Raw genomic sequence first — 27,734 nt, forward strand, 5'->3', positions numbered from 1 at the left:
GCCCGGATCCGCTCCCTCTGTCAGGAGGAAGTGCACAGGGGCTCGCGGTGAGCAGGGGCCCGCCTGGAACTCTCAGCTGAACAGTCTGCTTTCCTAGATCTTTTGTTTGTTTTCTAACTGGTTTTAATCTTGTTTTTCTGTGTGCCAGTTTTGAAAAATAACAGGACTTTCCTTAATGTGCAGCTGTTCTTTACAAGGAAAGATAACTGAACATTTTGCTTTTACTTACAATTTGTTCCTTTTATTGAGTCCGACTTAGGTGCTAGGCTTTTGGAGCAAAGAGGTGAATAAGACATGTGCCTGCCGTAAGGAATTTACAGCCACCCAGGGATGCCACAAGGCCAAAAATATCAAAGAATAATATCTTATAAAATAATTGTTATTATAGTTTAAGCACATCTGTTAATAGTAAACATTATCACAAACACATGTAATTATATTTGTCTTTTTTTTTTTGAGGCCTGATAAGGTCATCAGCAACTTTTAATGTCTTCCTTTTTTCCAAAGCCCCCTTTGCTCTTTGTATAAGCTCTGCTCTTCCCTCCACACTGCATGGCTGGTTTCTCTTCATCTTGTGTTGTTTGACATCTGTATCAAAAGGAGACTCCTTTCCCCTCCTTAGTATCCATCTCAACCCTTGGTCTTCTTAATTGCATTAATGACAGTCCACACTCTCTCATTCATTTGTTTACTTGTTTTCTTACAGTTTCCCTTCACAAAGGTGGGGGCCATCGCTGTCCTTCTCGCACGGTGTGTTCAGGTCTCAGTACAGCGATGTGTCCAGTGGCATCAGTCAAGTGAGTGGACCTTGCCTGACCACTCTCTGATCCAGCAGGCTGGCCCCTCCTCTTGCACTGCCTTCCTGCTTGATGCTGTCCCCGCCCTTCCTGCTGTCCCGCCTTCTCTTCCCACTTACCTGCCTCTGTTTTAACACTCATTGAAGTGTATTTCCTGTTTTCTTAGGTCTCCTCCAACCACACAGATTGCTCTTTAGGCACAGACTTTTCTTGAATGGAAGAAAAAATCATATCAACTCCTGTGTTGAACTTCCATTTCCAAGGCTGTAGCTCACAAATTCCTATTTTCAGGCCTCTTATTTGAGCTCCACGACTCTTATCACCATTCGCCTTCTGGTCATTGCTGCCTTGATCATCCCAAAGATTCTCTCTCTATGCCTCAGTTTCCTTATCTTTAATGGGACAATAAAAGGTAGTATTTAGTGTGCTATTTGAGAGTAAAGTAATAATACTTGCAAAATACTGAGAAGGGTAAGAGTTAGCTGTTCCTACTACCCCACCTTGCCCTGCTGCCTCACTTCCTTTCAGTGTGGTTCCCTGCCTGGGACACTTGGAATAGGAGACACTGTCATTTGTTTTTCTGTAGCAGGTTCCAGCTGTGCTGTTCTGACACAGTGGTATGTGGAGATTTGTTACTAATAGTACATAATGTTCTATAGTTTGTAAATAATTTACCTTTTTTTATAAATTAGAGCAGATTTAAGGTTTAAACACATCATTCTTACTCTTGTGTGTTGCTGGGTGGAGAGGGAAGGGATGTGGCGTTATAGCTAGTCCCCCAGGAATGTCACATAACCACTAGCTTAGCTTACCTGTGCCTCAGCCTCCAGTGCATGCTGTCATTGAATGTCACGAATACCTAGAGAGGTTACACATCTTGGGAATTTTTCGCCTCCTCACAGAATTAATTTTGGTTTAATCAAAACCTGGATCTAGTCTTTAGTTCTAGAATATGGCCCGTCACAACAGACTGTGATTTTGTGGCATCTGTTTCTGCTACCAGTTCTGTGCTGTGTTTTGTTAAGCTTAGATTCCTTTTCTTCCCCCTCAACCTCCCCGGTGTACTGACTGACTCTATGGAAGAATGAACGTTGACTCTAGGGTATTACAGTATACAACTTTGAAGGGTTTTATGGAACAAGATATTATGGTAACAACTAACATTTGTATACCCTTTTATAGGTTTAAACCACTCATATATGATTTTATTAATTCATTTATTACTTGGTACAGCCTTGTAAAAACTAGAGTAGAGAAGCTCTTATCATTTTTTTAAAGATGAGAAAACTGACGCTCAGGTTAAATGGGATCTTGTTCAAGTTTCACTGCTAGTAGGTGCAAATATGAGAATGTTCATTCTTTCTTTCATTCATTTAGCAGACAACAGATGCCTACCATGTGTTAGGGACTGTGAAGATTGTGGTGAAACAGAATCGAACTTGAGTCTTCTAACTCCAGATTCTGTCCCCTTTCTTCTGTAGGGGATGTTTGCTGTGTTATGAGTTCTAATATTTTAGCCTAAGAGTTACCGCAGGGGCCTCACTCGATCATCGTGGTGCTAATGGGAACCCACTGTACACACACTGCACCACTCAGCTGAGCGTTCTCACTCCCACTTGGGCTGATCTGCGCCCCTTCTCCTTTTATTTATGGAAATTACTTTCTCTGCCTTTCTACTTTCAGAATTATCAGAAGAGTTTAAACGATCTCAATAAAGTTATCCTGTTAGACTCAAGTATTGTTGAGGCAAAGGCAGAGCTGGAAGAGGTGACCAGATTCCTGACTATTAAGGATAATACAGTGTCATTCAGCAAAGAAAAGGAGAGAAGGAAAATTGAGATTCAAGAGGTATTTGTAATTGATTATCTTTGAAATTACTCTTGAGGATCTTATATTGGATTCTAAGGTCATATTCCTCTGAGTTCTTTAAACATTTTTTCATTTTGTGTTATTTTTCTGATAATCAATGAAAAATTTTAACCAATTTTAAAGACGAAAGTTTTCCTTTGCTGTGGTAATCAGCCATTCTATTTCCCAACTTGGGTCCGTGGGCAATATTGGGAGTCTGCATTACTGAGGTTCTTTTTTTCTTTGCCCCCCACCTCCCCTTCTGGCCTGTGGTTTGTATTGCTCCCATTCCAGATTGCTCTGGGAGCCTATGGCCATTGAGCTTTTCTTCAGGGTAGGCCTGGAGAATCCTGACAGGACTGACCCAGTTTCAGTGGCCTTGCAAACCAGAACCCATAGAGATTTTCCAGATTGGTTCAGACCTTTTTAGCACTCTGAAATGAGACTGGCTTCATCAGAGATCTTGGAATCCAAGAATCAAACCTGCCTTTGTGATTTCAGATAACTCAGTGTCTTGTGCTGGCTTTTTGCTTTGCCTTTGGTAAAGAATGTCAGCTCGTGAACTCCTGTGAATGCTTATATCATCCCATTTATCGTCTTACATTTCCACTAAAAGTAAGAGGCTAATATGTGAGAGAAGCTAGGAAGTTTTTTCCCCCTAAGAAGGGAAGAAAAAACTATTTTTAGGGAACTGAAAAATGGAAGTTCACTTCTCTGTTAAATGTAAAGAAATAAGTAAATGTAAAATTTATCATGAAAAAGAAATAAAGTTGTTCTAGGTCGTCTTTTATACAGCAGCTTTATTCATGGAAAATTATTTAAAAATTTTGTCACATTTTCAATGTCAAAACATTTTTTAAAACTATGGATACTTATCTTAAAACTTCTCTTCCTGAAAAAAGTAGATTTTATGACTTATTACAAATTACACATTTTTCACTTAGAACTTGACTAAAATACAACCTACTTGTGTTTTTCAGTTGGTTCCCATTTTAATAAATGTAACTTGGGATGTGTGTGGTGGCTGTTGTGTCACAGTATAATTTTTTTCCTCATGAAGGTGAATGAAGGCCATGAAGAAGAGCCTGAGAGGACCTCAGAGGAGGTCTCCACTGACTGCCTTGCTTCTGAGAAGGGGGACACAAGCAATGGGCCACCAGAATACTATGAAAAACTGTCAATCATCAAGCCTAACAATGCCTATGAATTTGGTCAGGTTATAAACGCCATCAGTAGTAGGAAAGATAAAGAAGCTTGTGCACACCTTTTAGCCATCACTGAACCAAAAGATTTGCCAGTGTTGTTGAGTAACAAACTTGAAGGGGATACATTCCTCCTCCTCATTCAGGCTCTGAAAAATAATCTTATTGATGAAAATCCCTCACTGGTGTATCAGCATCTTTTATATCTGAGTAAAGCAGAAAGGTTTAAGGTAAGTGGCAAAATATCGTATTAACATTGATATTTTTTTTTAGGGTTTCTATAAATTTAAAATGAAAATTTTTTATGCTAATATAGTTTTTCTCTTTCTTTCAGATGATGTTGACACTAATTAGCAAAGGCCAAAAGGAGCAAATTGAACAGCTCTTTGATAACCTCTCAGACAGGCCAAATAAACATTTTACTTTAGAAGACGTACAAGCCCTAAAAAGGCAGTATGAGCTTTAAATCAAGATTATTGTTAGATTTCTTCCATGCATGTATCTGTCCCAGTAATGTTAATGAAATGGTATTGTAATAGAGTAGCATGGATAAAACCTGGCTTAGAAAAGATCCCTTGGTCTGGACTATAAAATATTTTACTTATTTTTATACATAGAACATGTATATTCTACAATCTCCTTTTTATTAGTTGTAAATATTTTCTTATGTACCAGCACTAACATCTTTATATTTAATAATAAGTATATTTGGAACTTGTTAAAATGCATTTTAATTTATATTATACATTTTCTTTTAATAACTCGTTAAAAACTTGAGTTAAATTACATTTTTTTGGATTATGGAGTCCTCTTAAGTTTGATAGAAATGTGTTTCTTTAAAATTCATTTTTAAAAGTGGAGATCAGTAAGAGTGATTATTATATCACCTTTATTTCCTGCCAAGATATATATAAATCCCATTTTATACTACTTGCGGATTATATTCCACTAAGATGAAATGCAATATAAGTCTGTCATATGAAATGATTATTAAATTGTGATTATTACTTTAGAACTATAAGAGGAACGTATTTTTTCTAATATGGAAGCATTGCCTAATAATTAACAAAAATTACCAAAAACTTCTACCAGTTTTTACTAGATTTTAAAAAACTACTTTCTCTTATATATTGCTTATATAAGCAATAACAAAACAACCATTATATAATAGCAAACCAAGCCTGTGTTTCTACTTGAATTGTCACCTCCACATTTTTCTCAAACATTTAAATGTCTTCTTCCCCTGCCCCAATCTTTTTTTCCCTTTAAGCATGACCATATTTATTCCCTTAATGTAAAAGGGAAAGTGAAGACCTCTTATCGCATTGAGCGCTCCTTTGTTAACTGGGTCAAAGTAAAGGTATTTCTTACAATACAACATTCAGGTCTCTATCAGTGTACTGTCATTTATTTCTGTAGTCTTTAGTCAGTTCTTTTTCTGGACCATTTTCTTGTTCTTTAGAAGTGAGGATGAAAGATGAATATTATGTAATCTTTTTGAATTATAAACTATTCTAAAAATCATTGTGGGTAAATGGTACCTTTCAAACTGTGCCATTTTTCTTTTAAACTGTTCTTTCCTTTATTCACAAATGAAAAATCTACTGTAATGGGTATTTAGTCTTCAAGCAAAGTTTTCTTCTTTTTAATGTTATTAAATTTTTGTAAAGGTAAATGATAGAGTGTTAGTAACTTCACAGTAGAGACATAAAAAGGAAACGTTCTCTTTTGTTAACGGTTACATACCCAGCACCTAGCTGGACGGCGCTGAGCTGTCCGGCATCAGCAACCTCTCCCTCAGAGGAGGTGGAAAGCGGTGAGTGAGTGCCAGGCCATCTCAGTCCTCTGGGCTGTGGCTGAAGAAACCCATTTCTCCAGCAGCACCCAGAGTGCTGAAGTGGGACCTCCATGACTGAGGGGAGGGCAGGGAAAGTGAAGGAAGCAGATGAGAATATCAAAGGGCATTAAAGGAAAGTGGTTCCTGCTGACAGCTTCAGGACTTGCACAGGAAGTCCTGGGAGTACCCCACTCAAGGATCTCCCCACCGGGTCAAGGGCACCCCTAACGCCCCCAGTGCTACACGCACACCTCCTCCCATTCTTGTGCCCGGATCCTTGTGCGTGACCCTGAGTGCGGTGGCAGCGAGAAAACGTCGGAGTGTTCTGAGAAAAACAGACTCGTGTCTGTGGGCAAAGGAGAAACCATGAACTGGAGCTTTAGCACCACCTTCTGGAAAACAAAAGAAGTGTTTCCAGCAGCGAGCCTGGTGAGTTTTAAGAAGAAAGGACGTAAGAGGTTAAGAATTCTGCCACAAGATTTCTAGTGATTACACAGAGCAAGAGGAATGCCCAGTCCTGCCCTTGAGAGCATTAGGGAAGGTTTCAAGGAAGTAATTTTGTAGCTTGAGAGAAAAGGACATAGCAGACAGAGGAAACAGGAGATGCAAAGGCATGAAGATGCATGTTGAAGCTGCATGTTGAATCCAAGTGTGAAATAACTGGGCATGTTCAGGGAACTGCATGTAATCTTAACGTGAGTGGAGTACAAAATTTGTGTGATAAACCTGAAGAAATGATAGTTGGATAGAATGGAAAGCTGTATGCTGCATATAAAATGGTAGAAATATCAGAGTTTTAATTATACAGTTTCCTTTGTGAGTCAGGCATTACTAGTCTTAACCAATACCTGGTTTTCTTGCCCTTCTGGGCACACATAAGGCTGTATTTTCAGCCTCTTTGTGATTGGTTAGGGCCACGTGACCAGTTCCACCAACAGGGTAGAGGTAGAAGTGATGTGTTACTTTTGGGCCAAAGTATTCAAGAGCTGGCGCAGAGGCCTCCACGGTCTTTCCCTTGCTAGAGTGACTGAGAAGGTCTCAGGTTCCAGTTAGCGGGTTACAGGATGATGACACCTTCATCAGCCTGGTTCTGTGAGTGTCGGTCTGAAGCACAGTCCTGCCGATCTTCATTGGACGAATAGCGTGAACAAGAGACACTTTTTTTCTGTAAAGTCACTGAGATTTTGGATTGTTTGTAATTATATCCAGACTTAACCTCTCACAATCTGTCTCTGTATCTCTTCTGCCTTAAGCCCTTAAATCTTTCTTGAGCTCCCGACCTGTAAAAACAACTTCAAACCGTTCATCTCCACATGGATGTCTCACAGACACTTCAAATGTAATACGCCCCAAACTGAACTCAGTTCCCTCAAACTCAAACTTCACTTACTTCGTATCTTGTGGGAAGTTAGCAGCATTCATACACTGGCCTAAGACAGAAACTTCAGATTCATCCTAGACTTTTCTTGGTCTCTCAAACTCTGCATCCATTATTTCACCCAGGTGCACTGTTTCATTAACCAAATACAGCACACCCAACATTGACTGGTTTTGCACAGGACGTTTCCCTGTTCCAAATGCTCTCCCCTCTTCCCTCCAAAAAACAAGGCTAATTCTGAGTCATCCTTTAAGTCCAGTTCAAATGTCACCTCCCAGAGGATTTTCCTTACCTGCCTTGGCTGAGTTAAATGATCTTTCTTTTCTCATATTGCCATCTGCGTAGCTCTACCATAGCTCTAAGCATCGTTTTGGTGTTTTGAGTTGACTTGTCTAAGACAGAAAACGTCTAGTTCTGTTCCCCATATTGCTCAGCAAAATGCCTGGCACAAAAGAGATTCAATAAATCTTCATTTGATGAATGAGAAGCATTACTAACTTTATATTTTGCGGTACATATATTAAAGTATTTCAGTAGAATGTTAGCATTTGTTTTCTCTAATGGGTTGCTGTAAATCATGCATCTGGAAGTAGAAAAATCTCAGAGTAATTTTATATAGAGTGAGGGTGATTTATCATGAAAGCTTAAACTCATGCCTTAGGGACCTTATAAGCATATTTCTAGACATAAGAGTGAAAGACAAAATATTAAAACAGAAAAGAAGGGAAAAAACCCAAAGGCTCTAAATTAAAACCGTATGTGACAATACTTACTAGGTGTATAACACTCAAGCAAATCACAATCACTGGGCTTAAGTTTACGTATTTTTAAATGATTAGTAAATATCATCGAGGCTGACATTGTTTGTTGTGAAATAATATGAAAATACCTTTTAAGCTATATACTGGTTCATGGACAATATGAAAGCTCCCTGTGTGTAGAACCTGAATCTAGGGTTCCACATCTCCTAACTATGGACCATCGATTAATGTCCAGTCTCTGCAGTTGTTACCACATGATCCTATGTCCACCACCCCTGGTTGCCTTCAGCCTCTTAAACTTAACTGAAATAACTGAGGCCATCCCATATGCCTGCTCCAATCAGCTTCCCTTCCGTTTGACTTAGCACCAAATTTTCCCCACTCTTTTCTCAGAAAGTAGTCTTCCCTCTCCTTTCTAATGCCGATACATGATCCAATCCCCTTTTCAAGGACTTTAGATTAACACCTTTTTTGCATCTGTAATATGTCCTTTTCTGTGGCTGCCTTCCTCTCAGCCTTCAAACCAACTCAACTCTTCCCCACCTAAAGAAAAGTCCCTCTAAGCTTCCATCCTTTCCTACACCATCACACAGTTGTGTGCTGCGTAATAATGTTTCAGTTAACGACAGACGGTATATACAGTGGTGGTCCCATAAGATCAGAACCATATAGCCTAGGTGTGTAGCAGGCTATACCATCTAGGTTTGTGTAAGTGCACTCTATGACATTTACACAATGACAAAATTGCCTAACAACGCATTTCTCAGAACGCAGCCCTGTCAAGTAACATATAACTGTATTTTTAAAAATAGATAACTTCCTCCATCTTTCTGACCTCCCAAATTTCCTTTCTTAAAAGAAATTTGGAGGCTGGCCCTGTGGCCAAGTGGTTAAGTTCGCACGCTCCACTTCAGCGGCCCAGGGTTTTTGCCTATTCGGATCTTGGGTGCGGACATGGCACCGCTCATCAGGCGCCGCTGAGGAGGCATCTCACATGCCACAACTAGAAGACCCACAACGAAAATATGCAACTATGTACTGGGGGGATGAAAAGCAGGGGAAAAAAAAAGATTGGCAACAGTTAGCTCAGGTGCCAATCTTTAAAAAAAAAAAATTTGACTTCTACCTCCCATCACTATTGAAACTGCTCTTAACAACCTTGATCAAACACAGAAGCCTTTTCTTAGTCATAGAATTGAGTTACATTGTAGTCTGAAGAGGTTTTTTAGAGATCGTTTCATCTAAATCTAATCCCTTTATTTATATCAAAACCCAAATAACACAAGAGAATATTGTGTAATGTGAAATGCTGAGAAACTGTGACTGTCTTGGTTTTGCCCTTTTGCTGACATTTGTGGGCAAAGGAGGTGAAATTGGAAGGTGAAGAAGCAAAGCCTTAGGGCAGCTACAGCACTGAATCTAAACTGGCTATTCTATTGGTGAATTGCTCAGAATGAGCAATAATTTATCTAGGCAAATTCAGAGTACCTCCGTCATCAACGAGGTCTCAAAATGCAAAGGCTCTACAAGCTGACGCCAGAAAGTGGTGTCAAATATTGAGAATTTGATGTTTGTCAGGAAAGCTTCAAAGACATGCAACTGTAAGTTTAACCTTTTCATTTCCACTTCTTATGCATCTTGGTGAAAACTCACTTCATGTGATCAACTTGTGGTGCCTCACTGTTAGAAACGGTGTACTCTTCACTAGAGGCCTTCGCAGGGGGAAGGCCAAAATGGTTGATGCTATGTTGTGTGCAAAGAGATTAATTGTGAGATGTAGCAGAACATTATGTTAAAGTGATTTCAAAGATATTTTCTTGGGGCCAGCCCGGTGGCGCAGCAGTTAAGTTCACACGTTCTGCTTCAGTGGCCCAGGGTTCGCCAGTTCAGACCCCAGGTGCGGATCTACACACTGCTTGTCAAGGCATGCTGTGGCAGGTGTCCCACATATAAAGTAGAGGAAGACGGGCACAGATGTTAGCTCAGGGCCAGCCTTCCTCAGCAAAAAGAGGAGGATTGGCAGCAGGTGTTAGCTCAGGGTTAATCTTCCTCAAAAAACAAAACAAAATGAAGATATTTTCTTACACTTGTTTTCTAATATATTATGGGTTTTGCTATCCAGGAACAGGATGGAGCAAAGTCTGTCCATTTGGACTTTGTTTTACTCCCCTACTAGCCAGTTGGCACCACTCAGACCAAAAAGACCCCTCAAGACTGATGTAGAAGTCATAGAATCCTGCATCTCTCAATTCTCTACTCGAGGGATGTCTGTTAGCAGAAATCTCTGTCTCCAGAATATAATGAATTTTGTCAAGGTTACAGGTTTTGATGCCTTTTGCCAAAAATCAAATAAAAGAGATGGTTGAAGGCTGATGGTAGAAAGGTAAATGAAAAACAAGCAGGAGACAGAGTATAAGAGACTCTTACAGCTGCCTCCTCTCTTTTTATCAGGAAACTGCTTTAGAGCATAGATTTTGGCATCAGATAAACCTGGAATTAAATCCCAACTCTGATACTCAGGGGCTGTAAAACCTTGAAGACTTTAGGTTCCTCATCTGCAAAATGAGGAGAGAGATCTTACCATTCAGGATTGTAGCATTACGTAGATCATGTAAAATGTCCGATGGTAGTTAATAAGTACCTTATCTTTCCTTCTATGTGTAAATTGCTTTCTTCCCATAAGTATACTAATCTCATTTATGTTGTTAGGATAAGAAAGCTCTTTTCAAATACTATGGACACCTTCACAGATAAGATACCCATTTAAGACCCCTCCAATAGAAATAGTATAGCCAGAGACATGGTTGGCCTTGGACATCTGGTGCCATCTCCTAGAAATTAGTCATGTTACAACAGCCAAGAGATTACGCCACAGGTTGAGCTGCACAGAGAATCTATTTGTAATAGCACGTATCCTTCTTTTCCAACCTGTCACTGTTCTGAGGGTGAGCCAGCACAAACAGTCGTACATTCAGAGTCTGGCATAGGCTGGTGGGTGCTTAGTAAATGTTGCATAAAAAATCTAGAGGACATTTCCCAAAAAGGTGCTCTGGTTTTGAACATTCAGATTAGAGAAGTTCCTACTGTTGAGAAGTTTATAATGACACTCTATTTCTTAAACAGTAGTTCTTGGAATATTTGCATCAGAATCACTTGAGAATCTTAGAGTCCAAGGGGTTGGGAATCTGACTTTGAAAATATCTCTGTGATTCTTAGGCAAGTTGGAACATACCACCCACTGTCCTGGAAGCCGAGTGTACAATAACTAATATCTGAGTTTCATAAACATTGTAAACTTAACTAAGTATTTATGATCCTCTGAATAAAGTATTGTAGGGGACAAATAAAAAAGATAGCTCCTGCTTTTAATGAGCTTATGACTAAGTTGGAAGAAACAGAAAATAAAACTAAGTCCAAGAGACTCTAATGGGGAAAAAAAAGCATCAGTGAAATGTTCAAGTGTCAAAGTAATTAAAACAGCCAAGCTCAGTTAATCAAGAACGTTTTCAGGAAGAGGTAAAATCTAAGGTTTTCAAATAGAGTTGAGTAGATGAGAAGGAAGAGCTCAGTATGATGGAACTACTTTACTGTAGAATGTCCAGTATCTCAATGCATTACAAATTTAGCTTAAAACTCTGCCACTGCAGCATGCTTCACTGTGTAGCAAGCAGAAACCAGACAGGATACTTACAAACCAAACTGACTTGGTTTTCTATTTATCCTTAGCGTTATCATAGTGACCTAAGTCAAATCCAAAAATAGCTGAAAATTTAATCTTACGAGCTGCCATTTGACCTTTTTTATGTCAGTTTTCCACTCAAATAGGACCAAGTATTTGCTATAATTAAGCAGTGGGTTGGGAGGACTAGTTCAACAAACAAAATTTCAATCTTAATTCATATTTGTGCTAAAACAAGGGCAAAGATTTCACGAGGATCGTTTTAATAAAAAAGACAGACAATGGGGCTGGCCCAGTGGCATAGTGGTTAAGTTCGCATGCTCTGCTTGGGTGGCCCAGGTTTTGTGGGTTTGGATCCCAGGCTCAGACCTACATACCACTCATCAAGCCATGCTGTGGCGGTGACCCACATACAAAATAGAGGAAGACTGGCACAAATGTTAGCTCAGGGACAATCTTCCTCATCAAAACAAAAAACCCAGACAATAACAAATGTTGGCAAGGATGTGGAGAAATTAGAAACCACATATATTGTTGGTGGAGTAAACGGTACAGCTGCTGCTTTAGAAAACAGTTTGGCAGTTCTTCAAAAAAGTTAAACAGTGTTACCATATGACCCAACAATTCTATTCCTAGTATCACACCCAAGAAAACTTAAAACACATGTTCACATAAACACTTAAACACAAATGTTCATAGCAGCATCATTTATAAGAGCCAGAAAGGTGGAAACAACCGAAATGTCCATCAACTAACTGATGAATGAATAAACAAAAATGTGGTATATCCATATATAATAAAATATTACTCAGCCGTAAAACGGAATGAAGTACTGATATATGCTACTCCATAGAGGAACCTAGGAAATGTTGTAAAGTGAAAGAAGCCAGACACAAAAGGCCATTCATATAAAATGTCTCGAATGGACAAATCTATGCAGATAGAAAATAGATTAGTGATTTCCAGGGGCTGATAGGAGGGGGGGATGGGAACTGCTAATGGGTACAAGGTTTCTTTTTGGAGTGATAACAATGTTCTGGAATTAGAATGTGATGATGGTTGCAAAACCTTGTGAATATATTAAAAACTACTGAATTACACACTTTAAAAAGGGTGAATTTTGTGATATGTGAACCATATCTCAATTTTAAAAATTGAGGAAAAATAAAGCAACTCACCAATGCAGACAATAACTTACTTAGAGGCAGAGTCCTCCAATCAGTCCAAAAAGGCTACCCCTCTAAGCTTGTCAAGAATTTACCAGAAGGAATAAAGCTGAGGATGAGTGAAAGATTAAATACTTCCAATCTATGACTGGAAACAAGGTAAAGTTGTCTACTTTTACCATTCCTATTCAACACTGTAGTTATTGAAGGTTGAAGCCAGTACAATAAGGCCCCCCACACACACACAAAGAAGTTACTAAAGGCATCGAGATTGCAAAGGGAGAAGTAAAACTGACTTTATTTGCAGATATGATTGTCTATGTAGAAAAATCCTATAGAATCTACTAAAAAGCTATTCGAATTAATAAAAGTGACATAAGTTTCTAGGATTCAAGATCAATCTACAAAAATTAATTGTATTTCTATATACTGGAAATGAATCCGAAATTGAGATTTTAAAAAAGATCTGTACACCGAAAACTACAAAGCACTGTTGAGAGAAGTTAAACCCAATAAATGGGTAGATACACCATATTCATGGATCAGAAGACTCAATATTGTTAAGATTTCAATTTTCCCCAAATTGACGAAAGCAATCACCATCAAAATCCCAGCAGGCTTTTTGGTAGCAATCTAGAAATTCCAGTATAAAGGTAGTATTCGGAGCTGTGGGAAAAGGACAGATTATTTAACAAACAGTGTCATCACAAATAGCTTTCCATCTGGAAGAAAATAAGATTGGACCTCTATATTATACTAAACAAATTCAAGACAGATTAAAGCAAATGTAAAAAATTAAATAAAAATATCACAAGAAATCTAGGAGCAAGGGAGACCTTAACCATGACTAGAAGATCTGAAATGCAGAATTAGACATATTTGACAATAGAGCTTTCATATGGCAAAAACAATAATACATGGGTAAAGAGTGTATGGGAAACCTCTGCACTATCTTTGCAACTTTTCTGTAAATCTAAAGATATTCCAAATAAAATTTAAGAATAAAATAAAATGCACAGCAATAAAGTCAACTTTATATATTATGATATAGCTATTATAATAGCTCTAATATATAATAGCTATAATAAAGATCTCTTTTAAATTGCCAAGGAGAAAACCACCCAAAAGAAAATAGGCAAAGGATATAATAGTCAATTTACAGAACAGCAAATCAACTACCACCATTCCCCTCCTCCCATCAAAAAGAAAACACACAAAAAGATGTACAAATTAACTAGTGGTAGGCACACGTAAAATCAGGTAATAGATATTACTTTATCCCAAACAGTCTTGCAAAAACTATAAAACTCTAGTATCTATTGTTGGTGGAACGCAGGGGAAAGTAGACTCATGTATTGTTAGTGAAATTGTAAATCATGACAGCCTTTTTGGGAAGGCAATCTCATAACCTTGTTAAAATTAAAATACATATACTTTTCAACCTAGCCATTTGATTTCCATGAATCTATCTCCCATAATTAAAACTAGCAGAAAATAAGGACTTATATATGAGGATGTTTCTTGCAGTGTTTTGTAGTGAGAAAAAAAAAGACACAAAGTGAACGCCCATCAATATGCAGCCATTAAAAAGAATGAATTGGAGCTATACCAGTTGACTTGGGCTGATTTCTATAAGATATTGAGAAAATCAAGAAAATAATCAATGCTGGGCTGGCCTCGTGGCTCAGCAGTTAAGTTCACATGTTCCGCTTCAGTGGCGGCCTGGGGTTTGCTGTTTTGGATCCTGGGTGCAGACCTACACACTGCTTGTAAGCCATGCTGTGGCAGGCGCCTACGTATAAAGTAGAGGAAGATGGGCACAGATGGTAGCTCAGGGCCAGTATCCCTCAGCAAAAAGAGGAGGATTGGCGGCAGATGTTAGCTCAGGGCTAATCTTCCTCAAAAAGAAAAGAAAAGAAAAGAAAATTAATGCATATATGCATTGTGTATGATGATATGAACATGAAGAAAACTATAGTATCATACATACTTGGTCATTTGTATTAGTGATGGGGAAAGGTAATGTGAAAAGAAAGGCAGAGAAAAGAAAGAAGGGAGCAAAGAAAAAAAGGGAAAGGAAAAAGGAGGGGAAAGGGAAATGAATTCTTTTGTGCATGTTTAAACTCTCAATAGCAACTGTCTCTAAAACATCAGTTTGCACGTTACCTCTAAAGCAAAAATGATTTATCTAGCTGAAAGTATTACATTTTCCTTAAACAAACAAAAGGCCCCCCCCCAAAAGCAAAATTAAAATGTCTTGGTTACACCCACCCTGAAAAATTATGTTCCAGTAGCCGTCATACATCCCAGAATATTTATAAACTAACATATTTAGTGTAAAACCTTGTTAAAAGTGCCTTTTCTGCCACTGTCTTGTTTCAAACAACTTACTCTAGTGTAGAATGGAATAAACTGACTGGTCACCAACTCTGAGGCCTAAGTCCACAAACATTCTCATTCTCTTTGCTCAGGTATTCTGTCTCATCAAAGCAAGTTTATCCTCAATTCCCTCTTCATATATAAAGTACTTATTAAGTAGATACTTATAGGAAAAAGAAAAGGAAAGACAAAGTCTTTGCCCTCAAAAGCCTACAGTTTTTTCTTTTCAAGATTTCTGTTTTCTCTGTATCCTGAATTTAGAATTTGGAGGCACCTGGTATACATGGTATTATGAAATATCTAAGTTTTACCTCCTTAATGCAGGACAAAAAGATCAGAAATAGGTGCTCCAATGCCATTAGGCAAAAGGCTGGGAAAAAAAATAATAATAAAAGCAGGACTATGTTGTCACCAGAGAGGCAGCAAAATCTACACATTCTAGGTTTAGTAAACTCTTAGAGAGGAAAGAACTTGCCATTCCTTACTGCTCATATTATATGGATGAAAATGAATTGCTTACTAACCAAGAAAACCTGGTGCTCTCAGCCTTGACGACAATTTCTACCAAACATTGAAGGAAGACATAATTCCAATCTTACTCTGATACTGAAGTTTATCGCAAGAGGTTAGTTTAACATTTGAAAAATCAAATTTGCCATATTAAAGGAATAAATCACAATTATATGATAGATGCCCCCTCCACCCCTTGCCAAATAGCAGCCAATAAAATTCAACAGATCGCCCAAGGTAAAAACTCTTGGCAAACTTAGAGTTAGAAGAGAATTTAATAAATTTGATAAAGGGTATCTACAAATACACCTGTAGCAAATATCATAATTAATGGTTGAAATGTTGAAAGGTTTCCCTTTGAGATTATCAACAAGTCAACAATGTGCCCATAACCACTGCTATTCAGCAGTAAACACTTGTAGTCCTAACCAGTGCCAATGGGCTAGAAAAAAAAAAAATCTGATATAAAGATTGAAGAGGAAGAAACAAAACAGTTTGCCACTTATCGGCTATGCAACTCTGGGCAAAGTACTTAACTGCGTACTTCAGTTTCCTCATCTGTAAAAAGGGGATAATGAATACCCCTTCACAGAGTTGTTCTGAGGAGTAAATAAGTTAATATTTTAAAAGTATGTAGAAAGTGTCTGACACTTCAAAAAATCATTACACAAAACCAGCTGTATTCCTATGTACTATTAGTAACAAACAGAAAATGACATCTAAAAAATATCAAGTACCTGGGAATAAAATTTAACAAAAGACGAGCCAGCCCTGATGGCCTAGTGGTTAAAGTTCAGCATGCTCCACTTTAGTAGGCCAGGTTCAGTTCCCAGGCACAGAACCACATCACTCAGCTGTCAGTGACCACGCTGTGGCAGAGGCTCACATAGAAGAACCAGAAGGACCTACAACTAGAATATACAACTATGTACTGGGGCTTTGAGGAGAGGGGGGAAAAAAAGAAGATTGGCAATAGATGTTAGCTCAGGGCAAATCTTTCCCATAAAAAAAAAAATTAATGAAAGATGTGAAAGACCTCTGATAATTATAGATTCAATGAAATACCAATCAAAATTGGTGGAACTCAACAAGGTTATTTTTAAATGTTTATGGAAATGTAAAGTGTCAAGAACAGTCAAGATACTCTCTAAAAAAAAAAATGGTGGCAGACTTGCCTTACTAGATATCAGACAAATCTCCAAGTTTGATATCTAAATTGTCCATTAATCCACCTGGGAGATCTCTTTCTGGAATGCTCATCCATTAAGTATGTCTACATAGTTCCTCCATCACTTCCTTTAGATCTTTGCACAAATATCATCTAAAAAGAGATCTCTCTGGTTTGCCCTGTTTAAAAAGCACTATCCAATACCTCTAGTTTATTTCCCATCCTGTATTTTTCATAGCACCCATCATGACATTATTCTAAGCTCTGTATATATGTTTATTATTTACGTCTCTCTCCCAACTATAATATGAGCTCGCTGCAGCCAGTGTGTCTGTTTATTTGGTACAACGCTGTATCTCCAGATCTACCTTGTTACTGTGTTAAACAAAAAAATAAGCTGGCAGAAATCACAAAAATTCTGACTGGCATGTGAAGTGTAATGAACACTATTTTGGGCATTCAAAACCAACCAGTATATAAATACTAGCTTTCAGCAGTGATATCCCAAACTTTAATAAGGGAAATAAATGAAACAACAAACTCATTAAAAGTAGCCATACAAAATGTAGCTGAGGGCCAACCTCATTGACCTAGTGGTTAAGTTCAGCACCCTCCACTTTGGCGGCCCAGGTTTGGTCCTGGGTGCGGACCTATACCTGTTAGTGGCCAAGCTGTGGGGCAGCCCACATACTAAAAAATAGAAGAAGACTGTCACGGATGTTAGCTCAGGGGGAATCTTCCTCAGCAAAAAACCCCACCAAAACGTAGCCCCGAGAATCTTGATGGCTCTGGATAGAAAGGCAAAATGATCTAAGGAGTGGTTTAGGTATTTTGTTCACATCACATAGGAATTAATAGCTCTGATGGTTTTCATCATATAGTTTATCCTGTGGTGATCAAAGTTTATATTTAGATGATATGCTATGGAAAGTCTTACATATTTACAAATTAACTCAGTTCCCAGTGAAAATAGGTTAAGAGTAATGGATTGTGTGAATTTAATATAAAAAGCTAACTAATTCAGTACTCTGAAGTTGGGAATTTGTACATTTAAGAGAACCCAGTTAAAGTGGTGGTCTACATAGTAAACAGTAGGGTATACTACTATAAACTTTGTATTCTTCTCTCTCATTACCATGTAATTTTTCCCATAGGCCTTTAAAGAAAGCAAAGTGCAAAGGGTTTTAAAAGGATTTTGGTGAGTTAAGGCCTGTCTTGAACCCTGGAGTATTCTCTTATTCTAGGGTAGCCCAAAGTTGAGTTCCAGGGGAATCTGGCTTGGTTCCAAATTAATTCAAGTTTGAAAGAACCCTGGGAAATGAAGGACCTTCTGAAGCCAGCTGAAAGGTTTAGACCATTTTAAAATGAGACTGAGGCAGTTCTGGTTGGGGGTACAACCAGAAAAGGGATGGGGTTAACTGAATACACTGGCTTCCTCATGGCATCAGTATTGCTGTACTCCTCCTAAAATCATTCACCTTTCCACTTAATCTTCAGTCTTCTAAAAAATGTCAAGAAGGCAGTCAACATAGTCATACAGATTTTCATGAAGTATTAACTATGTAACAAGAAAACAGAAAAACCATCTATGCTTTTATAGAGGCTAAGAGAACAGAAAGCTTTTAATTACAATTATTAGCTTGAATTTAATGGCTCTATTTCCATAAGCTAATGTTGCCAGAGTAGAATCCCATAAAATAGTCTTTTAAGATCTTTTTACTTTTCTGTTAAGATAACAATTTATAATACTTATTTCTTCACAATTATAAATATGTTTACTTTCCAACCAATTTACTTTAAAAAATAATGTTGATGAATAAAGCAGCTTCTTTCTGGAGGACAGGCAGGTATTAGACATGAAGAAAGGACAGTTTCTAACATTCTTTGTTGAGAAGTTCAGCAAATGCTTCCCTGCTGGCTGAGACCAGAATGCAGAATTATCTTAATGGCTTGCAATATTTATGAAAAACTACCCCATGACAAATGAATATTCCTGTTCATATAAAAATCTGTGCACAAACCATAAGGCAGTGATACATTAGTATTTACATTTATTTCATGTATGCAGTTTACACACTCATTCTTGAACAAAATTGGAATGCAAACAAATATACAAATATCATAATAGGCATTATCAAATAAAATAACTGGCACTAGTGTTATAAGCATATTAATGGAGCTGGTGAGAAAAAGTGATGGAAAAAGACTGCAGCCCATGGCATTTTTCTTTTTATCAAAAGAAAACGCTCAGTAGCACCATACTGGTAATACTTAAAAGAAACACATGAGATGGAACATTTTAACTGCTATCACTGAGGTTAACCTGTTTTATTTAAGTGAATTATACAGGAAGTTAACAGTACAGGCAGTATTTTGGCCAACTTCTGTTTATGTCAGCTGAACATCTTCCATAAACAAAAGCAAAAGAAAATAAAGCCAGCCACACGTGGACTCCTCCTTCAGTACTTGGTACAAACTCTGCGCCATGATTTGATTTCATGATTGGAGAAGATATGCATGTGTTTATAAAGTGAGGTTATGTAAAGTTATTCACTAAAGCCTGAGTGTGTCTTTGGTAGGCTAATACTTTTTCAGCATTGTCATTATTAATCATATTTATGTTTATCTATCCTGTATTTTTCTACATAAACCAAGGTGGCTAGAGAGGACATCATGGAAAACAATACAGCAAAATTCTCAAACAACTAGGCCCTTAAAATCCAGTCTATTCTAAAGGCACCAAGAATCAATGGGTGGAAACTTCCCCTTAGTGAAAGCTGAATTTTTTATAATACTTATAAACTAATAGAATTTTATTTTGCAGTTTTATGTATCTTATTTGGTGCTGTCAGTATACTTAATTACCTACCTTTACTTTTCTTCTAAGTTGGCATCAACAATATATAAGATTTATAGAGTACCAGATATTTCTATTTCAAAGTTGTGCAAAAACTGCCATAATCTTGCTCAAAGTCTCTAAGTATCCAAATGGTAGCAAATGGGCTGCATTAAGCTTTATGTATCCACATTGCATATGAACAAAAAAATGAATATGCCCACTTATGAATAGAAATGTTACAAAGAGTATCATATACTGAGAGTAACCTGCAAGGTTCTTTAAACAGTATCCCTTAGTGGTTTCAATAAAATGTCACTAACCACTTATCCCTAAGCATCAAGTTTTCTTTATAAGAATGCTGTAGAACTGCATTAGTATTTTATATTGATTATAAATTAAGCCAAATTTCTATCTAAATACACAAGTGTGTGCTTCAAGCAATGTTTTATGGCAAACATACAAAACATACTTCTCTTAAGAATTATTGTCCTTATAATAATGCACTTTTAAAGCCTTCATTTCATAGTTTGGTAATTAAGATCCACATGAAACACAATGCTTTGCTGAACATAGAAAATGTATCTGCATAATGATTACATAACCTGGCATTTGCTGGTAACTTGAAACAAAGGAGTCACATGTAGTTCCACCAGCTCCAAACAAGGCTGTTGAGTGGTAATTATTTTGCAGCATTTATAGGTCTAAATTTCAGTCTGAATTGCAACTTTTAATTCCGTTGTCTGATGTGAGTGGTTGTTATTTGTTTCTTTTAGTGCTTCACCAAAATATAAATCAACATTGGGTTTTATTCCTTTGTTACCATGTTCTTCAGCAATATGATTCAGCTGTGGAACTTCTGAACATGAAGCAGTTTTGGTAAGCACAGAAATGCTACACTGATGTGGGGAATTTTCCAGACGGTCGTTTTCTACCTCAGGAAGAATGTTTACAGTAGCAAAGCGGGCATGATAATCATTGGAACCATGACTACAAGAAGTTTTCATGCTTTCTAGGTCAGAACAACTAAATTCAGAAAAATGACTAGAGTGGGAATCTGCTACAGATGGCATACTGTCACTGAGGGATGGAGCCTCAAATTCACTTGAGTTCGTGCTTTGTTGTTCTAACAACTGTGCATCCATGTCCTCTCTGGTCTCATTTATCTTCATGTTACTCTTTTTTCTCAATTTACCACTTTTTGATTTTTTTCCTGCTGTTGCTTCTTTGGACCACTTGGTGGCACTGGATTTACCTTCTGGCAAACCAGTGGATGCACCACCAGTATGACTTCGGGTGGCACTGCCATCGTCCACACTACTGCTTCCACTGTTGTGTCTGAATTTGGATGGTTTCGATTCAATATCTACTTGTACCTCCATACTGTTACCTTCTCTGGAACATAAAAGTAACAAATATAAATACATTTCTGACGTCCTTTTTACTTTTATTCACATGACAGCAAAGGAGGAGGGGTTTCTGTGTGAAAAATTCAAAGACTATATAAAAGCTATCCAAACAAATTAACCAGGATACATTTTACTAAAAAAAACTGCTGGGAATAAGAGGATTGTCTTTATAATAATCAAACAAATTTTAAAAATGTTTTTAAAAAGCAGCTACATTTGTTGCTTATGTTATTTTAGGTACCAACCTTCTCCATTTTTTAGAACAGCTTTATTGAGATATAACTTACATATCATAAAATTCATGTATTTAAAAGTGCACAATTCAGTAGTTTTTAGTACATTCCCAGAGTTGTGCAACCATCATCACTACCTAACGCCAGAACATTTCATCATCCCCAAAAGAAACTCATACCCCTTAGCAGTCAGTTCCCATTCTTCCTTCTCCCCAGTCCCTGGCAACTACTAATCTACTTTCTGTCTCTATGGATTTTCCTATTCTGGACAACTCACCATTTTCTCTTCCAGAGAACTTAGTAATTGGTGACCATTATTCATGATAATTTTGCCTAATAATAGGGATAATTCTTCTAAAATTAATTTTAAAAATACTTCTGACTTTATAACAATTTTTTCCTTACTTGTCCAACGGGATGTAGGAATTCAGAATGGATCCTGCCATTGCTTTGGTGCTGGCATTATCACTAACTGTTCCCAAGCTGACGGTGCCAGATTCTCCACTTAGACTGTACCGTTCTTTCTGTACATCTGCTTGGACTTCCAACCTTAAAGAGGGGGTATCAAAAAAAAGCTGTTATTATACATATCAGCACTACCACAGTATGTATCTTTAATAATTCAATTAGGAACCCTAGTAACAAGAAGCTATTTTACAAACAACTACAAACATTATTGTTTTCAGTTTCCTTTTATTGGATTATTCAAATTCTGCTGCAGCACTGAACAGTATCAGCCATCCAAATAAAATGGGAAAAATTAGCTGTCTGCCAGGTAAAGTAGTAACAGAATAACACAGAAAGGACATAAATGATTTTAACTTAAATATGCTCCACTATTCTCACTCAGGATGTAGCACTTTGCATGCCTTGTTTCAGTGCAAAACACAAAATCCAAATACATTAAAAAATTATTCTACATGAAAGATCAGTGAATCAAAAAATCCTGGGCGTCTATATGGTAAAAATGGTTCTATAAATTTAACATCTGACTCTTTAAAAGACATAATAATATATACACTACTATAACTTAAGAGTTTGTGTTTAAAAGTAAACTACCTAAAAATAAATATGACCGATTTTATCTTTTAATTCATTTACTCTCCCCTACTTTGAAGAAAAAACAACAGCAACAAAGCTAAGAGAAGCAAAGAAGAGTGAATTAAAGAGGAAACAAGGGAAGATAAAAATGCTTTAATTCCTATTTATCTATATGGTTGTTGGTAAGACTTGGTGAGAATGAAATAACTATTAATACATAAAAGAACGCAGGCAGACTCTCCTGACCTCAGTTCATGCATTCCCAGATATCGTGACTCCAGTTGCTCTCCCAGAACTCAGCCAATGTCTCATTTCCTAACATCTAGCTGTTGCTGCCTCCAGAGATACGGTTCAGGCTTAAGTCCTGCCTTTACTGTGTCCACCGAAGCAGCTCCAGCATTGACTCAGAATGTAAAATCTGACAAGTGCAGTGGAAAAGCTGGCAGAACATCATGCCTTAGACTTAGTGTCTACTGCATGATGGGTATATTGTGATGCTTTGTGTTCAAAATTCTCATCTAATTAATAATTTGTAGTTAATGGAAGGCAAAAACAAAACAAAACAAATCACATTTTCCTTACCTGTTAAAACAGTTTACCATGGCACTTCCTGACAAACTCCCCGTTATACTGGCTCCAGCCAGTGCCATGGTGCTGGCTGTTTCACTCAGGTTGTCTCGAATGGCTCCTATTCGATCCATGTGGCTTCCACTTGCACTCAAACTGCCAGTCAGACCACCAACACTTCCCTCCCCTATGCTAGGGTTGTGTCTTGCTTCTGCTACTGAAGTTGTATCTAAATGCAAAGATTTCAAAGAAATTAAATAAGTATGATTATTAACTTCCCTCTTCTTAAATTTCAGATAGGACATTTTATCACATAAAGTATAAAAAATACACAGAATAAAAAAGATGCCTGGAGCCAGGGACCCATAACCATCAGATAAGAGTAAAGAGAAATATCTTAGAGAGTAAAGTTGGATTAAGAACCGACCCTCAGTTTTAAATGGTCACTACAATTAAAAAAAAAGAATCTAGAAGATTTAGAAATTCTATAAAGAACTTGATGGTTGAAAAATTTAACTGACCTTGGAGGAAAATTGTGTGACAGTTTTCAATAAGGCTGTCATTTAAAGAATGAATTATTCTCTAGGTCAATAAGAACGGGCCAAAAGTTGATTTCTAGATATATTCCACAGTTCCAATTGTCTACAAGCTATAACAAAATCTAATACCACTATATTCAAATTTTACAGTACTTTTCACAAGCTTTACATTGATGGATTCATTTATTTGCTCCAATATTTGAGTTCCTATTATATACCAAACAGTGTTCTAAGCACTGGGGACATAGTGAATCAAAGAGACCAACATCTTGCCCTCAAGAAGCTTACATTCTAGTTGTGGAGAGCAACAGATAAAATTATATGGTGATAAATGCTATGAGAAAAAATAAAGTAGCCTAAAGGGGAGTGAATAAAAGGCAGTGAGAGTGATGAGGAGTACATGTGTGCATACCTGTGCATTTTATATAGTGTGATCAGAGAAGAAGCTCTTTGATAAGGTAATACTTGTAGAGACTCAAAGGAAGTGAAAGAGTGAACCATGAAATCATCTGGGGGAAGAGTATTTCAGGCAGAGGGAATTGCAAGTTTAAAAGCCTAGAAGTTGAAGTGTGCTTGGCATCCTTGAAAACATCAAGGAGGAGTGGTATAAAATAGGAGAGTCACAAGAGATGAGTTTAGAGATGAAGTCCGGGACAGATCAAGTGGGCCTTAGGGATCATGATAAAGACTTTGGATTTTTTCCCCCTCAATACAGTTAGAAGCACTGGCAGAGTTTTGAGCATAAGAGAGACATGATCTGAGTTACGTTTTACAAGTATCACTATGGAATAGTGAGTGGCAGCTGAAAAGCTGATAGATCAGTTAAGAGGCTATTACAATTGTCCAAGAAAGGACAGTAGTTTGGACTAATGGAATAGCAGTGGAGAGGGTGAGAAATGGTTGGATTATGGCTACATATAGAAGGAAGCAGTAGAATCTGCTGATGGATCAGATGTAGGGTAAGAAGGGAAAGGGGGAGCATCCTAAGTGAGGGTTTTTGGCCCAAGCAACAGCAAGAATGGAGAGACTACTTAAAGAAGTGAGGATGACTGAGAGAACAACAGGTTTTACAGTCAAGAGTTTGGTTATAGACAAGTTAAGCTTGAAATTTTTGTTAGACATTCAAGAGCTATTTAAAAAGAAGGGTTAGATGTACAAATGTGAAGTTCAAAGGAGAGTTCTAGCCTAGATATAAACTTAAGAGCAGTCAGTCTATATATTATTTAATAGATGAGATTACCTAGGGAGTGAGTATAGATAAAGAAGTCTGAGAACTGAGCCCTGGGAAACTCCAAAATTTAGAGGTTAGAAGAGGAAAATGAACCAGCAAAGAAGACTGAGAAGGAGTGGCCAGGAGATATGATGAGATGAGAAGTGGTTTTCCAGAAGACAACTAAAGAAAATGTTTCAAGAAGGAAGGCATGGTCTACCACGTCAGGGGTACTGTTATATTAAGATGAAAACCAAGAACAGACCACTCTATTTCGTAACACGGAGCTCACTGGTGACTCAACTTTGGTGGGGTGGTAAAGATAAAATTCTGGAGAGGTAGGGACCAAAATCTGACTGCAGTGAGTTCAAGAGAGAAAGGGAGGTAAGAAGTGAACATCATCTTTGCACATCTGCCTGATTATTTCCCTAAGACAAATTTCTAAAACAAGAATTGCCAGAAAATAGAACATGCAGATTTTTAAAGGTTTATTAACTTATACTCCTACTGGGAGTCTATGAGGGCCTTTTCATCTCCAGTTATTTTTCTAATCCATATTTCTTTGAATAACATTTGCTTGAAGACATTTTCTACTCATTTGCCATCTCTATTCTTTTATGAACTGTATTTTTCTTCATTTCCTTTTCTTACTGATTTGTGATGTTTTAGGCAAAATTTAAGATTAAAAGTCTAGAATTTCTGAGGCATTATATTTCCATTGAAGGTCAGGTACCTAGAGCTATTCCACCCTCTTTCATCCAGTCACCTTTCCTCAGCAGTTCATTTCGCTGATGTGCTTCTGGATGAACACTACTAGGCCTAGTAAAAGGTGGGCAATGGAAATTCTGATGGGTATGTCTTCTGCAGCCTCCCCACTACTTAAACTATCAGTAAGCACATTTTTTTCCTTTGCTTAAAGACTTACCCACAGCTGTGTTAGTTCCACCAACATTTATATCATTTTCATCATCAAATTCAATCCTGACTCCTTTACCATTGCCTGCTGAGACTCCACAACCTCCACTTCGACAGAGAGAAATTGGAACAACGCCATAGACATAAGCTAACATAATAGGAACACCAATACCTAAAGAGGAATTAAATTAGTCATTACAAACAAAAAATAAATCACAGAAAGATGAGTTTTGCAAAATCTTTCTGAGAGAAGGTGTACAGGAGAAAAGTGCTAGGGTTCTTACAACCCTTGCCAAAAGTGGATTTATCCAGCTGTCAATAGACACAAGCAAATTCAAAGGTTCTAGCCTTCCGGGTGATACACATGAGGGGAAAAAAAACAGATGTAAACCCTTTTCTTTTTAAGTAGCAGGGCTAAAACTGTATTTGGGGGGGAAAGGGTTATCAGCCAATAATAATTTACCAAGTATCCTAAGGCTAGGCTCTTGAGTCTATACTATTTTTAACCAATTACAGTTACTGAATGAGAGGCTTTCTGCAGGCTCAGCTTAAGTTGTTCTTAAATAAATAAGAAAGTAACTCTCTTATCTTCAACAATATAATGCTTTGTTTTCTAAAATTCTTCCACAAAACTTTAATTCTATAAAATTTGAGGTAATTAGTATTTTTAAGCATTTTCTTACCTACAGTTACTGCAGCTACAACTGGAGATACAATTACAGACAATGTTACACCACCTGCTATGGCCAAATTCCGTTTGTGCTTTGAAACGTCCTTGCCTTCGTATCGATTGTGAATCTTGAATTAAAAGTAAAAATGGGGGTGGGGAATTAAAAAGAAAATACATTACATATTTAATTCAAATGAAATAGACCTATATTTGCTAGAAATATAAAGAGATTTCTCTTACAAATTCATAGTTAAGTGCTCTAATTCAAGGTAAATGTATTATTGTTCTTAAACCATATTCTTACACATAATTTGCTTATTAATAATTTGCTTACATAAGACAGCGATTTAATAGATTCTACTTTGTGTTTACTTTTAAACAGTCTTAAGTAAAAGTAGTGTTTATAATCTTATTCAAGAATAGTATAATCATGTTTCGAGCAAAGAAGAAGGAATTAAGAATATTATTTTCAACATAGTTATGAGGTGGATGCTTGACTAACAGGATTACTTCTAAGAAATTTAGCATTCCCCAGGTTTCTTTCTAAATAAAAATTTGCTCCCCACAATCTTTTTTTAAAATTGACCTTAAAAAGCAGTACTAATAATAGCAAACATCATTAAAGAGAATCAATTTTTTCCTCAGATTCTTTTTTATGAAGAAAAATATTATCAAATGACTCAGAATGCTAGGCTCTCATTTATAGCTCGAAGCAAGGGATAGAGAGAGAAAAAAAGAAAGTAAATTATGCTGCCAGAGGACAGGAGTTAGATCTACTTAGCATCTTTGTACAGTACAGGTGTTAATAAACAGACTTTAGCATCACCATGGAAGTGGTTTGGGAGATACTATATGAACTTTGGGAAATAGCTCAGTATCTTTGTTCTCATGGTTTGCAAGGGCTAAAGCTTACAAAGTACATTTTCTCCTCTGTTTCAAGAGAAATTCAAAACAGCCTCAAAAGTGTACAGGTCATCTAAAATAAAATACTTGTACAACATTACAGATGAGGCTTAATAAAATAACCCGTTATTATTATGTGGTTATTTTACAGGCTGTAAAATACAATGAGTCTTGAGTGATATATTAAACAGTGAAAAGGCTGGGGTGCGGAGGTGGGTGAACATTCCTGGGGCAAGGAACATTTATATTTCCTAGTCAAACTCCTGTTTCCCAGCATTGACTACATGTTCCCAGGGAATGGGCCTCTATACTTCCTTAAATAGTATGCAGAGATGCAGGCAGAGATGGCAGACCTTCCCAAGGTACCTTTCATTATTCTTCAGTGTTGTAGCTAATTCCTGCTCCTCCCCACTCCCATGCCTGGAAAACTTTGCAATGGAGTACAGAAAAGCCAAACCTAAAAGCTGGTAAATTAGACTGGCAAAGGCAGGCCAGAAGAAAGGAGTCTTCTAGAAAATTTTGCATCCTCAAGCACCAACGTTTAATTACAGTGATGGTATCATTCCACTATTTCTAGTCCAACTTAATTTTTTCTGTTTTACTGCTTTGTGCCACCTTTTCTATTTGTTACTGTAAATAAAGGTTCAGCTTTTAGGTATTTTATCAACTTAGCAGGTTTTCCTGGG

The 27,734-nt window shown here is 37.3% G+C and overlaps 2 protein-coding genes across 6 annotated transcripts in view; one reads left to right on the forward strand and one right to left on the reverse strand.

Annotated features, from left to right (window-relative positions):
- The window catches only part of SPAG1 (sperm associated antigen 1), a 91,484-nt gene extending 71,661 nt beyond the window's left edge, over positions 1–19,823 (forward strand). For all 3 annotated transcript variants that reach the window (XM_044743895.2, XM_070481403.1, XM_070481404.1), the window contains 3 exons: positions 2,481–2,645; positions 3,706–4,077; positions 4,182–19,823. In XM_044743895.2, the coding sequence (XP_044599830.2) occupies positions 2,481–2,645; positions 3,706–4,077; positions 4,182–4,313 (669 nt within the window). In that variant the 3' untranslated portion in view covers positions 4,314–19,823. The remainder of the gene's footprint in view (positions 1–2,480; positions 2,646–3,705; positions 4,078–4,181) is intronic.
- The window catches only part of RNF19A (ring finger protein 19A, RBR E3 ubiquitin protein ligase), a 44,949-nt gene continuing 35,974 nt past the window's right edge, over positions 18,760–27,734 (reverse strand). For all 3 annotated transcript variants that reach the window (XM_014867361.3, XM_070481405.1, XM_014867362.3), the window contains exons 6-10: positions 26,159–26,273; positions 25,486–25,647; positions 22,827–23,040; positions 21,609–21,752; positions 18,760–20,956 (exon numbers count right to left, since the gene is read on the reverse strand). In XM_014867361.3, the coding sequence (XP_014722847.1) occupies positions 20,266–20,956; positions 21,609–21,752; positions 22,827–23,040; positions 25,486–25,647; positions 26,159–26,273 (1,326 nt within the window). In that variant the 3' untranslated portion in view covers positions 18,760–20,265. The remainder of the gene's footprint in view (positions 20,957–21,608; positions 21,753–22,826; positions 23,041–25,485; positions 25,648–26,158; positions 26,274–27,734) is intronic.

The sequence above is a fragment of the Equus asinus genome, chromosome 12 (assembly GCF_041296235.1).
Source record: "Equus asinus isolate D_3611 breed Donkey chromosome 12, EquAss-T2T_v2, whole genome shotgun sequence".
NCBI classification, from domain to species: Eukaryota; Metazoa; Chordata; class Mammalia; order Perissodactyla; family Equidae; genus Equus; species Equus asinus.